This window comes from Mytilus edulis, chromosome 7 (assembly GCF_963676685.1).
Source record: "Mytilus edulis chromosome 7, xbMytEdul2.2, whole genome shotgun sequence".
Taxonomy (NCBI): Eukaryota; Metazoa; Mollusca; class Bivalvia; order Mytilida; family Mytilidae; genus Mytilus; species Mytilus edulis.
The window spans coordinates 38,978,246-38,993,907 of NC_092350.1; the positions used below are offsets into that span (position 1 = coordinate 38,978,246).

A 15,662-nucleotide genomic window follows, 5' to 3' on the forward strand; every position below is an offset into this window, starting at 1 on the left:
AAAAAAAAGAAGAAAAGAAAACAAGAAAGCAAATTAGAATCAATTTAGGACTGTTCCATAAAAAAAACATACATGGGTCCAGAGAAGGCCCTTCAAAATCTCAACTCTGGGTGGATGTCATCTATGATTTTACATAGTGGAAATGCAAGTGCAAAATTAATTTGCCTCTGTAGGTGGTTACTCTATTTTTAAAGTGCCTTCCTGAGTACTATATATGTTTTAATGGAACAGCCCTTACAGTATTTATCATATGTTTTAATGGAACAGCCCTTACAGTATTTAGCATATGTTTTAATGGAACAGCCCTTACAGTATTTATCATCATTGATATATATTTTGTACTGATGGAAGAACAGTATTTGTTATCATTGAAACATAATTTGTACTGACAAAGATTTTTTTCATTAACTTACATTTGATTGTTTATACTATGACTATAGCTAAAATATAGACTAAAAAAAAAAACTGTTTGTCAAAATGTGTAATGCCATGTTAAAACAAGCACCTGCTTTCATTTGTAAATTTAAAATACAATGTATTACCGATAAAAGCAACAAATCAATTTATTTCACAAAGAAGCTCCTAGTAAGTACATTTACTATAAACAAAACTTAAATTAAAAATGCCCTATGATTAAAATGAGTAATTTGATGAGCTAGTTGACCTCCATGTCCAATATTCCTAAATACATAACCATTACTGATCTAACCATAAAGTTATGTGTACTATAATTAAAAACATCTTTCCATAAAAGCAAGCAAGTATTGTTTCTCTGAAGGTATATCCCCTTGTAAATCATCATCTTCAATATGAAAACTTCAAATTACTTAGATCTGTTCTTAATGAAAACAAGGTTTAGAAAGCACTGATAATAGACGGGAATAAAACAATTACTTGAAAGATCAACAATCCATAATTCCTAATTAAAATACATAAAAGACTGCTATTGATTGGTAAAATCACCAGTGTTTAACCTTGGCCTTGGTCTTTCACCAAAGATGTATCTTTCATCATTGTGTATGCTCTGCGCCAAAGCTTGCATAGATGCTGCAATATTTTCTGGGTCAGTGGGGAGAGACTGAAATGATACACATACATAGATTTTTTTTATTTAGAAAGATTTGTAGAAATATATCTGTCATCAAAAAGTTCAAAATTTGTTTTGTTTTCGAATCAATGTGGAAGTTTTTAATCATAAATAAAATCATGGCTTTTCATTCCTATTTACAAAATACATTATACCTGAAATATAAATAACAAGTATATGTGATAATAAAATTGAGAAAGGAAAGCATAGAGCATCATGCCATGCTTGAAATATCATATTTTGAAGTTAAGTGACGTTTTTATAGTGATTAATATTATAACACAATGTTCACTGCTGTACCATATTTAGGACATTTTTACCTATTATGTCTGCACACATTGTTGTCACTATAAGGAACTTTTATACAACTGTTATACAAGTGAGAGGTTCAACTAGCTACAAAACCAGTTTTACAATTTTTTTTAAAATAAGGAAATGCCTGTTCTGAGTCAGGAATATGATTTATTTGATGTGTTTGAGCTTTTCATTTTGCCATTTGATGGTGGACTTTCTGATTTGAATTTACCTTGGAGAAGTTGGAGTCTGGTATTTTGTTGTGTTTTACTTTTTGAAATCAGTTCTTAAATGTAATTAGTTTTCATATCATGTTACTATGGAGATTATACTTACTCCATCTTCATCAAACTCTTCAATGTCACCAGTATCCCTAATACCGGGGCACCAAGTGGGGACTGAGATTGGCACAGATGCTGAATATATTAACTTATTCTTTTTCATTGTTGAAGGGGCTTCTCTTTCACCTCTATCATCTGAAATGAAGTTGACTAAATTAATATTGTCATTCAATCAATAGCATACTGGTAACTTTGATATTTGTTACGCTGTGTAAACTTCTAGTAAATGTTAAGGATGATTAGTTTTGAAATTGACCAGACCTATATTGTATTGATTGTTGTCATGAATTTAACATCCAATCCTTTCTTGATCATTAATAGAACATTTCTTAAGAGTAGTCTCAGCAAAATTAAACTGAACCTTTGTAAAAACCGGATAGATTTTCAATAACAATTCCAAGTGATAAGTTTTGGTATTTCTATATTTATCAGCTGTATTCAATTTTTAAGAACTTACTTCCTTCTTCAGATTCCGATTCATCGTCTGACTGATAAAATTGTTCCTCACTGTCAACATCACCTCCATCAAACATAAACAAACCTATTAAAGGGAAGTAATTCACACAATTTTATCCAGATTCTTTTAAAATTCACGAATTCTAAAGATATTCTGTTAGTTACTGTTGTACACTAAAAAAAACTTCCTCTATTATATAGAAAACATGTACAGTGCAGTCCGGTGTGTCCACACATCTAAGACTGATGACTTCTCTTCATTCATCTGATAAACCCAATTATTTGATAATATTGTGTGATCACATTAAAAAAAAACTTTTATTTCAAAAAAATTTTGTATGGTTTTGCCCTCAAGATTTTGTGTAATGTGTGTAATCTGATATATATTTGACTAAAATAAAAAAAATATTATCTGATGATGTAATTTTTTAATGGAAATTGGCCAAATATGGTAAATCAAGGGATTGCAGTTATTGATTATCTCTTGACCTTATAAATTTTATTCTTTTTTATCCCTTTAGAAGGCTAAAACAATAACAAGAGCGATTTTATTTGTGTTACAGTGCTAATATGACGATATCAGCTAATGCACGATATTACCGGCAGCTAGGACACCAGGAACTCCACTGTACACCAAAGATTTAAAAAACTAAATAATATCCTATAAAGTTATGTGTTTGTGACAGATAAGCTTAATTCTCTTTATTTAAAGAAATTCTAATTTAAATAAATTACAAACCATCAGCATTTTGATCATAATCTTCCAATGACTGTCCTCTAGGGACTGGTGTTGATTTGGCTCGTGAAAGTGCAGTTTTCTGAAAAGAAATTCAAGAATCTCTTTTTATCTCTCTGTATCTGTGTCATAGATGGAAAAAGAAATTATCCTCTGATTAAAAATTATTTTTTTATTGTCAATGCTTGTCTTCCATTACAGATAAATCTTTGGCTTTGTGTATTTAACTGTGATCACTAAAGTGTTGCAATCCAAAATTCTACAAAGTACTTGAGATTCACACCCTATTCCTCAAATTTAAAACTAAAGTGATTATGCACTACAAATAATTTTTTAAAATCTGCATTAATATCATTACAAGTAACTCTTTTTGTATCAATATCATGCAAAGTTTCTCTTTGAAACAAGATTTTAGGACTCAATTTTCTAAAGATTCAAAAAAATGTCATCAACATTCACTCACCATTTGCTCACAGTTACTGTAGATGATATTCCATTAAAATAGACATGAAGGAAGAAGGAGACTTGCAAAATCCTTAACAAACAATATCCTTTTGTTTAGTAATTCAAATTGATATACAACCAATAATGTAAACAAAATCCCTTCTTATCTCCCCTTTTTTTTTAGGCTTACTTAAAGCATACTGTGGCTTCATCATTATTCTTTGGATAAAAATTTAATGGATTTCAAAGTTGGAGGAAGTACAAGTTTTCAATAAGCTTGTAAAGAGACTTTGGCAAAAATACAAAATCAAATATTTACAAAAATATGATTTTTGCACAGTCCATAAACATTGGTACTCATGAAAATAAATTTGTTTAACAGTACATCATTAGATTCATAGCTTTTTTACTATTTTCATCTTTCCAGTATTAAAGTATCATCACTTTCCTTAACCTTTTAAAAATGTCAAGTACATATACCAAACGGTAGACTGGCACACAAAATGAATAATTTATTCCATAAAAGTTTTGAACACCAAGACCTACCTGTGACGTCATTCCTTTTGGCTTTAACCTTTCTGGAGACTTAGAAACACTTTTTGACCCTAAAAAGTAATTAAATGTTAATATATTGTAATAACTTAATTGAACTAAAACCCAAAGTGTAGAATGTAATAATCTTAAAATAAGTGTATAAGAACATCTCATAATATTTTACTATTTATGATGGCACAAAAATGTATTTATAATTTGACAGCGGAGAGATTTTAATAGAAATCATCTTCGCTAGCCAAGGGTTACGATCCACTCCTGCTCTCTTCACTCTTGGCGGATTGAGAGCGGGAGTGGATCGTAACCCTTGGCTAGCGAAGATGGATAGAAATATGTACTTTCAAAAAGAAATCATCAATCAAAATAACACATTTCCATTAAAGACCACAAAAAATGATTTTGTATTTACAAAGACTGAATAGCTGTAAAACTTTTCTGATCTGAAAAACGTACCTGTATTATCACCAATACCTTTCATCTTTTGCTTTTGTGCTTCTAGGAGAACACTGTAATTACAAATATCAAAATGATAATATAGTGCCTTCAGTCACTTGATATGCTCTAAATGGTTAATACAGAATTTAAAAAAATACTAATAATTTTCAATTCAGCAAAGTTCTCAAACAATCTATACAAATGCAACATTATTTGTGATTTTACAAAAATGCAACATTATTTTAATTTTAGTTTCTTGTGTACAATTTGGAAATTAGTATGGCCATCATTATTACTGAACTAGTATATATTTGTTTAGGGGCCAGCTGAAGGACGCCTCCGGGTGCTGGAATTTCCTGCTTTATTGAAGACCTGTTGTTGACCTTCTGCTGTTGTTTTTTCTATGGTCGGGTTGTTGTCTCTTTGACACATTCCCCATTTCCATTCTCAATTTTACATAAAATAATGCTAAACTTCTTACTCAGTATACTTTGTTTACAGTTTGTATTTTACCTTATCATTTTTTTCTTATCTTTCCTCACTTTCTCTTGCAGTTGCTGAAATAGTATTCTCTGCTCTTCTTCATAATGTCTACAATACAAAACTTACATTATATTTTTCTTTCATTTTATATTGCATGCCTCATATTTTCTTAAAGGCATTTTTCATTATTTCCTGCAGATAAACAATGGGGATTTTGCAAATTAGTACAATTTCTCTCAAGTTATCAATTTTTATGCACAATAAAGAGCAATCTTTTAATACCAAAACCTAGATGCTGTAATATAATTCAAACTGTCTGGCATGGAAAAGACAACTTTTTTCTTTTTTTTTTAAAGGTGTAGTGTCAAGTTTCTTGTGCAAGACATGATGACATACATTTATAACTTCCTGAATTTACAATATTCAATTTTGTCAACCAAACTAACTGAGCATGATTAAGATTCATACTTATAGCTCCTGTACATGACAGTAAGTCTTCGGTGATTTCAAGTGTCAGACATTAATTCTTCATTTGGAAAAGCCAAAATGTGAAATATTTTTCCAATTTACAGAATAAGGAAAATTGAGAATGTCTTTATAATTTCGTAGAAAGATTCATAAGTTAAGGTAACTGTTATAAACTGGTAAGTGTATCCATAAAATAATACTTCAAATTCAGCATACTTTAATAGTTACCTACGTTTTTTTTTTAATAATTTGAGCATTTTACAACACAGACCAAAGTTGATGAATTGATTTTTAACCTCAACATCCAAGAAGTTATTTCCAGACCAGTATTCTATAAGATAAATAGTCACACAAAAAACAGTGCATTTTACTGTTACAAGGCTATCTACGATCATCAAAAAAAATCTGATCTTAGTAAAATGTTTTACTTGATTCTGTTTTCCATCTCAGTTTCTTCTTGTATTAGGTAGTTTGTCAACTGTTCCTGTACCATATTTATTTCACCCTGTAGAGATTCAAATTGTCCAGATGATCGATCTGAAAAAAAAAACAACCTTAAAATAACTGTTGCAGAAAAACCACAAAAATTTTAAATATTATGCCAGAAAAAACAACTTATATTAAAGAAATTTGCTCAATACTTTTTTACAGACACAAAACAAATATTTTATCTGTTTACTGATTCAATAACTCATCGTTAATTAAATCGGGAATGTGTCCATAGGACACAGACGATTCTTCTCTTGCATATAACATTATAGGGAAGACTCTAGAACTGTAAAATGAAGCTACCCAATTTTGTACTTGATCCCATTTTTGTGGTAATAAGCATTGTGCATAAGTTTCATAACATTTACTTGAAGCAAACTAATATAAAGAACAGAAACGAAAAAATTATAATTTTTTTCCATTTGTAAATGGGAATAATTCTAGAACAGTAAAAGTGATGATACCAAATTTCTAACTTGATCTGTGATTTGTGGTACTTAGCATTGTGTAAAAGTTTCAAAACTTTTGGTTGAGGCAAACTAAAGTTAGAGAATAGAAACCAATTTTGAGATGTAAGGACAGGACATATGTACAGATGGATGAGCGTAAATCTTAATAACCCTCCACTACGATAAGGGCATAAAAAGGAATTGAAATCTTTTAAATCTTGCTTTGAAATCACTGTCCTATCACAAATAATGTGTTTTCTCACTATAAAAACTTCAAACCTCCAAATGTGTTGATGGGTCTTAAGTTACAGCAAATAGAAAGTCAGAAAAGTGAACAAAAAAAAATGACCAAAAAATGTAGACTTCTATATACATGAATGTTATGAACTCCCCTTAATCGTCTTTGAGTTAAAACTAACTCAACTTTACTTCTATCTTGCAATAAAAAGCCTTACCAGGTATAGTCTGAAATGGTGTATCTTTTTCTGGAAGCACAAGCTCAAATACATCAGAATAATTTGGGTGGTGGTGTAATCTATCTATAACTGCAGGATCATACTGTAAATCAAACAAGAGGCTCTCAAGAGCCTGAATTGCTCACCTTAATTCTTTTGGTTAAATCTCTCATCAATGATTATTTTGGCTTTTCAATTTATTTAAATGTTTTTTGGATCATCCTATTTTCTTCAAAAGCCAAAAAAAATAATCATTTTCTCCTATGTTCTATTTTAGCCATAGGAGCTATGTTTCTTGACATACAAGGAAATAAAATATAAAATTTATACTAGATACTCTGAAACTCATTTAGCCTAAGTTTGGCTGAAATTGATACAGCAGTTTCAAAGGAGAAGATTTTTTAAAGTAAGTCAACATGATGAACAAATTGTGAAAAAAGTCTTTAAAGGGCAATAACTCCTTAAGGGGTCAATTGACAATTTTGGTCAAATTGACTTAATTGAAGATCTTACTTTGCTGGACATTATTGCTGTTTACAGTTTATTTCTATCTATAATTATATTCAAGATAAAAAACAAAAACAGCAAAATTTCCTTAAAATTATCAATTCAGGGACAGCAACCCAACAACAGGTTGTCTGATTCATCTGAAAATTTCAGGGCAGATTGAAATTGACCTGATAAACAATATTACCCAACGTCAGATTTGCTCTAAATGCTTTGGTTTTTGAGTTATAAGCCAAAAACTGCATTTGACCCCTATGTTCTATTTTTAGCAATGGCGATCATGTTTGTTGATAGATCATAACTTCGGATACAATTTACAAACTAGATACCCTAAAGAACATTCAGTTAAAGTTTGGAAGTATTTGGCCCAGTAGTTTCAGAGGAGAAGATTTTTGTAAAAGATTACTAAGATTTACGAAAAATGGTTAAAATTTAACTATAAAGGGCAATAACTCCTAAAGGGGTCAACTGACCATTTCCGTCATGTTGACTTATTTGTAAATCTTACTTTGCTGAACATTATTCCTGTTTACAGTTTATCTCTATCTATAATAATATTCAAGATAATAACCAAAAACAGCAAAATTTCCTTAAAATTACCATTTCAGGGGCAGCAACCCAACAACAGGTTGTCTGATTCATCTGAAAATTTTAGGGCAGATAGATCTTGACCTGATAAACAATATTACCCAACGTCAGATTTGCTCTAAATGCTTTGGTTTTTTGAGTTATAAGCCAAAAACTGCATTTGACCCCTATGTTCTATTTTTAGCAATGGCGACCATGTTTGTTGATAGATCATAACTTCGGATACAATTTACAAACTAGATACCCTAAGGAACATTCAATTAAAGTTTGGAAGTATTTGGCCCAGTAGTTTCAGAGGAGAAGATTTTTGTAAAAGATTACTAAGATTTACGAAAAATGGTTAAAAATTGACTATAAAGGGCAATAACTCCTAAAGGGGTCAACTGACCATTTCCGTCATGTTGACTTATTTGTAAATCTTACTTTGCTGAACATTATTCCTGTTTACAGTTTATCTCTATCTATAATAATATTCAAGATAATAACCAAAAACAGCAAAATTTCCTTAAAATTACCAATTCAGGGGCAGCAACCCAACAAGGGGTTGTCTGATTCATCTGAAAATTTCAGGGCAGATAGATCTTGACCTGATAAACAATATTACCCCATGTCAGATTTGCTCTAAATGCTTTGGTTTTTGAGTTATAAGCCAAAAACTGCATTTGACCCCTATGTTCTATTTTTAGCAATGGCGACCATGTTTGTTGATAGATCAAAACTTCGGATACAATTTATAAATTAGATACCCTAAGGAACATTCAGTTAAAGTTTGAAAGTATTTGGCCCAGTAGTTTCAGAGGAGAAGATTCTTGAAATTGTTTACGACGACGACAGACGACGACGGACGCCAAGTGATGGCATAAGCTCACTTGTCCCTTCGGGACAGGTGAGCTAAAAAGAAATATTAAAAATCCTGTAGAATTCTCATTCTTTGTACAAAAAGGAAAAAAACAACAGGTTACTTTTTTGGGGGAAATTTTAAAATATCATAATTTAAATTTTACACTTGATCAAGCAAGAATTTCCATCACTGTACCATTGCACTTCAATAATGTCAACTATTTGTCATAGTGACAGGCTCTAGTATTTTGTAGGAGATGTCTTTAATGACATGTTTGAATAAACATGAAGTTACAATGTTAACTTAAAAAAGTATGACATTTTTTTTGGCCACAACAACTAACAACTATATAAATATGTATAAAAAAGAAGATTTGGTACGATTGCCAACAAGACAACTCTCCACAAGAGACCAAATGACATATGTGCAAGTTGTATGACTGTACAATTCATTTACTTGCATTGAAAGTCATGCTTCTCAATGACATTTTTTTATCCTTAAAGTTATGTTACAAACATTTGCAGACTTGTGATTTATCTCTGAAATTGAATGGATAAAGTTAATCCAACACCATTAAAATTGATTCTCTAATTTTTGTGCTATTTTCACATTTCCTGACCGGTGTGAGAAAAATGTTTCTCCTCACTAGTGAAAAATCTGTTCTCGGCAAATGATTGGTTGAAATTTAATTGTGACGTTAAATTTCTTGTTTTCTTCTGAATTTTCTTATTGTGACGTCACGAAAAAAGGCTCACGCTTTAAATAATAAAATCTAACTCTCTCGAGTGGAGAAATATCGTAATACACTTCTTGCAGTGTAGGAATCTATATTTACACATTATTATCTGCAATGTTAAGTTGATCAGTAATTTACACATACCTGCACTTTTTGATTTATAAGTAATCTTGAAGATCTTGGTTTTGTTGCATAGACATCTAGCCCACAGTTCAAGCAGCTGTGAACCAGCCATTCTCCAATCGGCTGTCGATGAACAAGATAATCTTGCTCCTTTGAAAAGAAAATATAATCATGATGATATTTTAAAACAAATTCAGTGTTTTTTCCCCCAAAAAAGAAATACTTTAATACCTGATAAAGGGATATTCATTATTGAAAGAAGATTTTTGCAACTAGAACACATTGCAAAATCAGATAAATGTAATTTGCAAGTCACAGCTAACTAATATATTTTCCAGTAATTTTTTTGAATGAACATATTTTTTTTTAAATTTTGATGAAAGTTTTACAATTATATACAGCTCAAATAATGCTTTCTTAGCAGTATTCCTAACTACTGGACAATTATGTTAGATGCATTATTGTTATTTATGGAAATTCTGCATATATCTGATCAGATATAAGAATGCAAATTCTAATTATTGCAGTACTAATCCAGTCACACTTTCTGCATTAATAATAAAAACCTCACAATATTTTCTGAATTTACAGTATATCAATTTAACATTATGTAAATTTTACAATTGGTGACATATAAATAGCTGGAAATCCTTTAAACATGTTTGCGTTCTGAAGAAAACTGGAATTTTCATAATTTACACTGAACATAATCATGATAATGAAACAAAAAATCAATCTATTTTTTTGTATTATTTCATAATTCAAGCTTTATAAGGGAGGCAACCTAGACATTTCCCCCAAGAAATTAAAACAATTTTCACCATGATCACAGGGAACATTTATTATACAAAATATTATCCTGACTACTCTTAAATATTTCATCAGTGCTGTGTACTTACAAACCTCTTGACTATATGATTAAATAGGTCTTTACACTTACAATAGTAATTCCTGGGTCAATAACTTCAACTAGTAACACTTTATTTGGGTAAAATGGTGTATTTTCTGATCCACTATCTGTAATAAATACATACAAATTTTATTAACATGGCACTAATTCCTCGATAGCATAAAAATCATAATCTAAATATGAAATACTGTATAATTTTCATAAAATGTGTAAGATAATAATTCTACCTAAACATTCACCACTAACAGAATAAATTAAGAGTTTTACCACTGTGCCATCATTTACCGCCTTTCTATACAATATGACAATGCATGTACATGTACTATACTTATTTCAAGTGAAAATAAATAGTATTAAATGTCCAATACCAAATATCACAGGCATATCAAGATAAAATAGGATAATATGATATGAATATCAGTTCTGCTTTGCTCTAGATCAATATGGTGAGTCATTTTAAAGGGAATAGCTCTGAGGGGAAAGACGGCCTTTGTTTCTTTTTTTTATTTTGATAGTCTTCATATAAAAAATGAAAAAAAGAACAGCTAGAACATGTAGAAAGGTTGACAATATTGAAATCAATTGTTGTTTAATGTTATTTCCTTAGTTTAGGATTCAATTTGGACCAATGGAAGAGATCTGCATCTTCTTAATCTAAACAATCGATTAAAGTTGATCGTTAATTATGTAAAATTCAACTGAATTCTGTCATTTAACAACAACTACAATATTTTCTGAAATCTTAATTGTGTACCATTTTTTGTGACAGTACTCTAAGATTTTTAATTTTTTTCTTAAGAAAGTTAGGACTAAAAAATCTATTCAGTTTTAATTTCCATTGATAAAGTTCCCAGTTACAACTCTCATCACAGGGATACAGGTACTAATAAAAAAACAATATGATTGATGTGAACTGTGTTACCATTACAATGATTTATTTGTTGGTACACACAATTTAGTTTTAATGGAAGACTACTAATCATATATACTAAATGTCACATTTTAAGTTTTATTTTGGTAGATAATTACTCATCAATTGAGGTGCTCCTGAATTGGAGGAAGATTCACAAAACAGAATTTTACAGAAAAAATGAAAAAAATTGTTTCTCTCCCCAATCTCATGTATCTCCACGGACTTTGTTTACTTTGAAAGTTGTTGACCTACAAATTAAAGTATTGCATGTTGATGTTTGAATCATTTACTGAACTATCGAACTCTGAGAATGATTTAAATAACCCTGCTTCTACGTAGTGTGGCATTCCAACAATGACGTCACTATAAAAGATAATGTAGGTTGGATATATTTAGAATATCTCGACATACTGATTTTTCCAGATTGTAAAAGAAACGTAAATAGTGTAAAGGACAGCTCAAAATACGACAATTTCGCTAGAAACAGAAGGGAAATGTGTAAAAAAGAGTTTAAAGTCAATCTATTCATTTGTGTGTCTCGTTCTCATCAATCTCAGTAAAATTTGTTGGGGGGTTTTCCACACTATAAAAACAAAATGAATGATGTGAGGGGATGTCTCTCTGGTCAACCCCATAGGGGATTGACGGCTTGAAGCCGTCTTTCCCAAAAAAAATTTAAATTTTAAATTGGACATTTACCTACATGTACTATGGTCCAATATCCAAAATCTAAATACATGTTTAGATTCAGCATATCAAAGAACCCCAAGGATTCAATTTTTGTTGATATCAAACAAAGTTTAATTTTGAACCACGATTTGGACCAACTTGAAATCCGGGCACATATTAAGCAAAAATCTAAGTACATGTTTAGAATCAGCATATCAAAGAACCCCAAGAATTCAATTTTTGTTGAAATCAAACAAAGTTTAATTTTGGACCCCAATTTGGACCAACTTGAAAACTGGGCCCATAATCAAAAATCTAAGTACATGTTTAGATTCAGCATATCAAAGAACCCCAAGAATTCAGTTTTTGTTGAAATCAAACAAAGTTTAATTTTGGACCCTTTGGGCCCCTAATTCCGAAACTGTTGGGACCAAAACTCCCAAAATTAATCCCAACCTTCCTTTTGTGTTCATAAACCTTGTGTTTAAATTTTATAGATTTCTATTTACTTATACTAAAGTTATTGTGCGAAATCCAGGAAAAATGCTTATTTGGGCCCTTTTTTGGCCCTTAATTCCTAAACTGTTGGGACCAAAACTCCAAAAAATCAAATTTAAACTAAATTTATAGTGCGAAAACCAGTGTGTCTTCGGACGACGACGACGATGATGCCAACGTCATACCACCAAAAATGTGTTTGCGTCCATATAAAAATAAAGTTACCTGTCAAGAATTCAAATACAGCTGTGTTTGGGTTTTGTTTGCTGCTCAGTTTAACATTCAAACAGTTACATGTAATCACAACCATCTAAAATTAAAGTAAAACTGAACTAAAAGCTTGTATATTCATAACTGTCACAGACTGTGTATGAGTTTTTAAACATTTGTAAAGCTACAGAAACAACAAATTTAGCCATTTTTTTTTATTTAAAAAGGAGCATACAATGTAACTCATAAATTATATTTAAGTGAAACCACCCAATTAACAACTAGAACTGTGTTTTGTAATAACATGATTATGAATAATAAACATTGTGTTTAAGTTTTATATTATGTGATTGAGGCAAACTAAAGTTAGAGAACATAAAAGAAAAATTCAGCATTTTTTTATGTTTATATAGGCTGTAACTTATAATTATAGTTAACAAATAAAGTGAGGCAACCCAGTTTCAAAATTGATCTACAAATATACATGGTGTTTTGTGGTAATAAGCATTGTGTAAAAGTTTTATAACATATCTAAGGCAAACATAAAGTTAGAGAATTGTGAATAGAAACACAACGTAAACATGATAAAGCAATTGTTATGTTAATAAAGGGGCATAACTCATGAACTGTAAAAGTGAAGCCACTCATCTGTCTTTTTTGTTAATATGCATTGTGTTAAAGTTTTTTACTATTAGGCTGATGCATAAGTTTTTTTACTCTTAGGTTGATGCAAGCTTACATGTAAGTTAGACAGAAAGGACAGAAATGATTTTTTTTTTGTGTTCATATATCATGTCTATGTATTCAGATATAATCTTGAAGATATAGTTTGAGTGCCAATAAGACAATTCTCCATCCATATATTTATAAAAATAAAAAAGCTGTGGTATGATTGCCAATTGATGAGACAACTCTTCACAAGAGACCATGGCCAAATGACACAGAAATTAACAATTATATGTTACTCTATGTATTGTGTACATGGTATATTAGTTTTGTAATATTTCATTGAGGCAAACTAAAGTTAAAGAATTGAAACCATGTATTTATTATAAAAATGTGTTTTCAATTTTAGACTATCTAAGTCATAAAATGACAGACTTGTTTAGGTCTATTTATGTTGATGAAAAAACTTAATTTTACTTGGTAGCCAAAGTACATCACCTATGACAGCAAAAACCTGTCTGAGAGTTCACAAGTAAATGTACTTGAGCTATCTATATTTAATTATTTTATTGAACATCCTTACTAAACACAGATGTTTTACCTCATTAAGTGTGGTTCCAGGTGGTTGCATTGTAGGGTTAATGAACATTATCTCCGATTTTTTAGGCTCTCTTTCATATTTTTCTTTAGAAGACAAAGCATTGTCTTTCAATGTTGTCACTATTTGATTTAGATGTGTGACCTCTTTATACATATGCGTGGGTCTTGAAGTTAACCAATTTTGGTAACTTATTGACTTGTAGGAGTCCATATTTGCAACTTTTTTATTCTGGTCCATTATTTCTTGCTAAACAATAATTGACTTATTAAAGTTGTATTTTATCTTGCATTAAAGGGAGACAAATCCCAAAACTTACAAATTTAGACCTCTATGAGTCAAAAGCAGATTAAGACTTATTATGTCTGAGCTCTGACTCCTTAATGCTCCTTTGCTACAGCAGGGGCATAAAATTAACATTTTCCCCAAAAATCTAAATCTCATTGCTCTAAACATGCTAAATGCAAACTTAATATATGCTCTGGTAAGTAGGTAAAGTAAGTAGTGACTTTATATTTAGAGTTTAAAACTAATCTTCCCCAACATGCCCAAGGCCATCTCAAAAAACAATTCAAAACACAATGTATATCATGATGAAATATATACATTGTATATATACATGTAAGACACACTTAAGTACAAATACAATATTTTTAGCCAATCATCATGTCTGTGCATAATTTGTAATTCAAAACAACGAGTTTTTTTTTTAATTACCTTGTCTACCCATGCACTTGCACTGCTAGGGAATTTACATGATACGAGTTTAAAATGGTACCATTTAACTTGCTTCCCAATTTTGTACAGAGTACAGAGGCCTTAAAAGTGGCACTCACAGTACCCGGATCAAAGAGTTTATTAAAATGTAGTAAGTAATAACATGAATAGTGCACCATACCATTATCACATTTGTCAAAGAACTACATAGTGTACCATATAAATGCCTCTGTTGGTTCAAAAAATAATAGTGTTGACACTGGAAAATTTTATAAGACCAGCAGACAACGTAAAAATAACTCTAAAAACTTAAAATAGACTTTACAGGTAAGCTAACGAGCATCACCATGATTGGATTAATTTGAGATGAAATAACTTACTGTGAAAACAAGTCCTGCACATAAACAATTCTGTAAATTATGACCATTCTCATAACTCAGACATGAAAAGTTTGCAGTAGAAATAATATCATGTAAATGTCTATATCCTGAGGTCAGAATCTAAGTTAAGGACTCTTACAGAATTATATAACATGTACATATCTATATATAAGAGCAATCGTAATATGATGATCATTAACACAAACCTTTTTATGCATCAATTCGAATATCAGCTGATATAAAGTACATGTTTATGTATTTCTATGCGCGATAAAATTTAATTATAACTGTTTTGTTTGTTGCCCTACTTTTTATTTGTGTGCCTGTTGTCACATATTAAAATAATCTGTGCATAACTTCGTCATTCTCAACTGTGCACTTACTATTTGGCTAAATTGCCGATAGAAGAAGAATCTTAAACCTTCAAATCGTTCCTATTTTGATTCGATGTCGTTTGACATGATCTAAAAAATCTCGGTTAAAGTCATCAATCAACTGCGGTCAGGTCAAAGCACATGACCCCTTTCGGAACTTTTCCAAACAGGTACTCGATAGTTTCGAATTTCATTCATTGTAAATTTTATAGTAAACATGACAACGAGACAAACAGATTGAAA

The 15,662-nt window shown here is 30.6% G+C and overlaps 1 protein-coding gene across 3 annotated transcripts; it reads right to left on the minus strand.

The window, feature by feature from the left end:
* Nucleotides 1-213: 213 nt before the first annotated feature.
* Nucleotides 214-15,611, minus strand: LOC139481422 (uncharacterized). 3 transcript variants are annotated; one of them, XM_071264745.1, is made up of 13 exons: nt 15,046-15,230; nt 12,700-12,784; nt 10,425-10,501; nt 9,506-9,634; nt 6,690-6,792; nt 5,725-5,833; nt 4,859-4,936; nt 4,364-4,416; nt 3,905-3,963; nt 2,918-2,996; nt 2,180-2,263; nt 1,718-1,857; nt 214-1,078 (listed from the first exon to the last, which is right to left on the minus strand). In XM_071264745.1, the coding sequence occupies exons 2-13, from the start codon at nt 12,782-12,784 to the stop codon at nt 944-946; spliced, it is 1,131 nt and encodes a 376-aa protein (XP_071120846.1). In that variant the 5' UTR covers nt 15,046-15,230; the 3' UTR covers nt 214-943. The 3 variants fall into 3 exon arrangements, with proteins under 3 accessions (XP_071120846.1, XP_071120847.1, XP_071120845.1); XM_071264746.1 differs by lacking the exon at nt 15,046-15,230 and adding an exon at nt 15,429-15,611 and having other exon boundaries at nt 843-1,078; XM_071264744.1 differs by lacking the exon at nt 15,046-15,230 and adding an exon at nt 15,252-15,278 and having other exon boundaries at nt 843-1,078.
* Between the last annotated feature and the right edge of the window lie 51 nt (nt 15,612-15,662).

Bases quoted from the DNA above. Each gene is read 5' to 3' on its own strand.
- LOC139481422 (XM_071264744.1), bottom strand. The intron at 6,793-9,505 runs GTATGTGTAAAT...TTTGATTTACAG, and splicing joins TTATAAATCAAAAAGTGCAG to TATGATCCTGCAGTTATAGA. The intron at 4,937-5,724 runs GTAAAACATTTT...TTTGTATTGTAG, and splicing joins GAGATGGAAAACAGAATCAA to ACATTATGAAGAAGAGCAGA.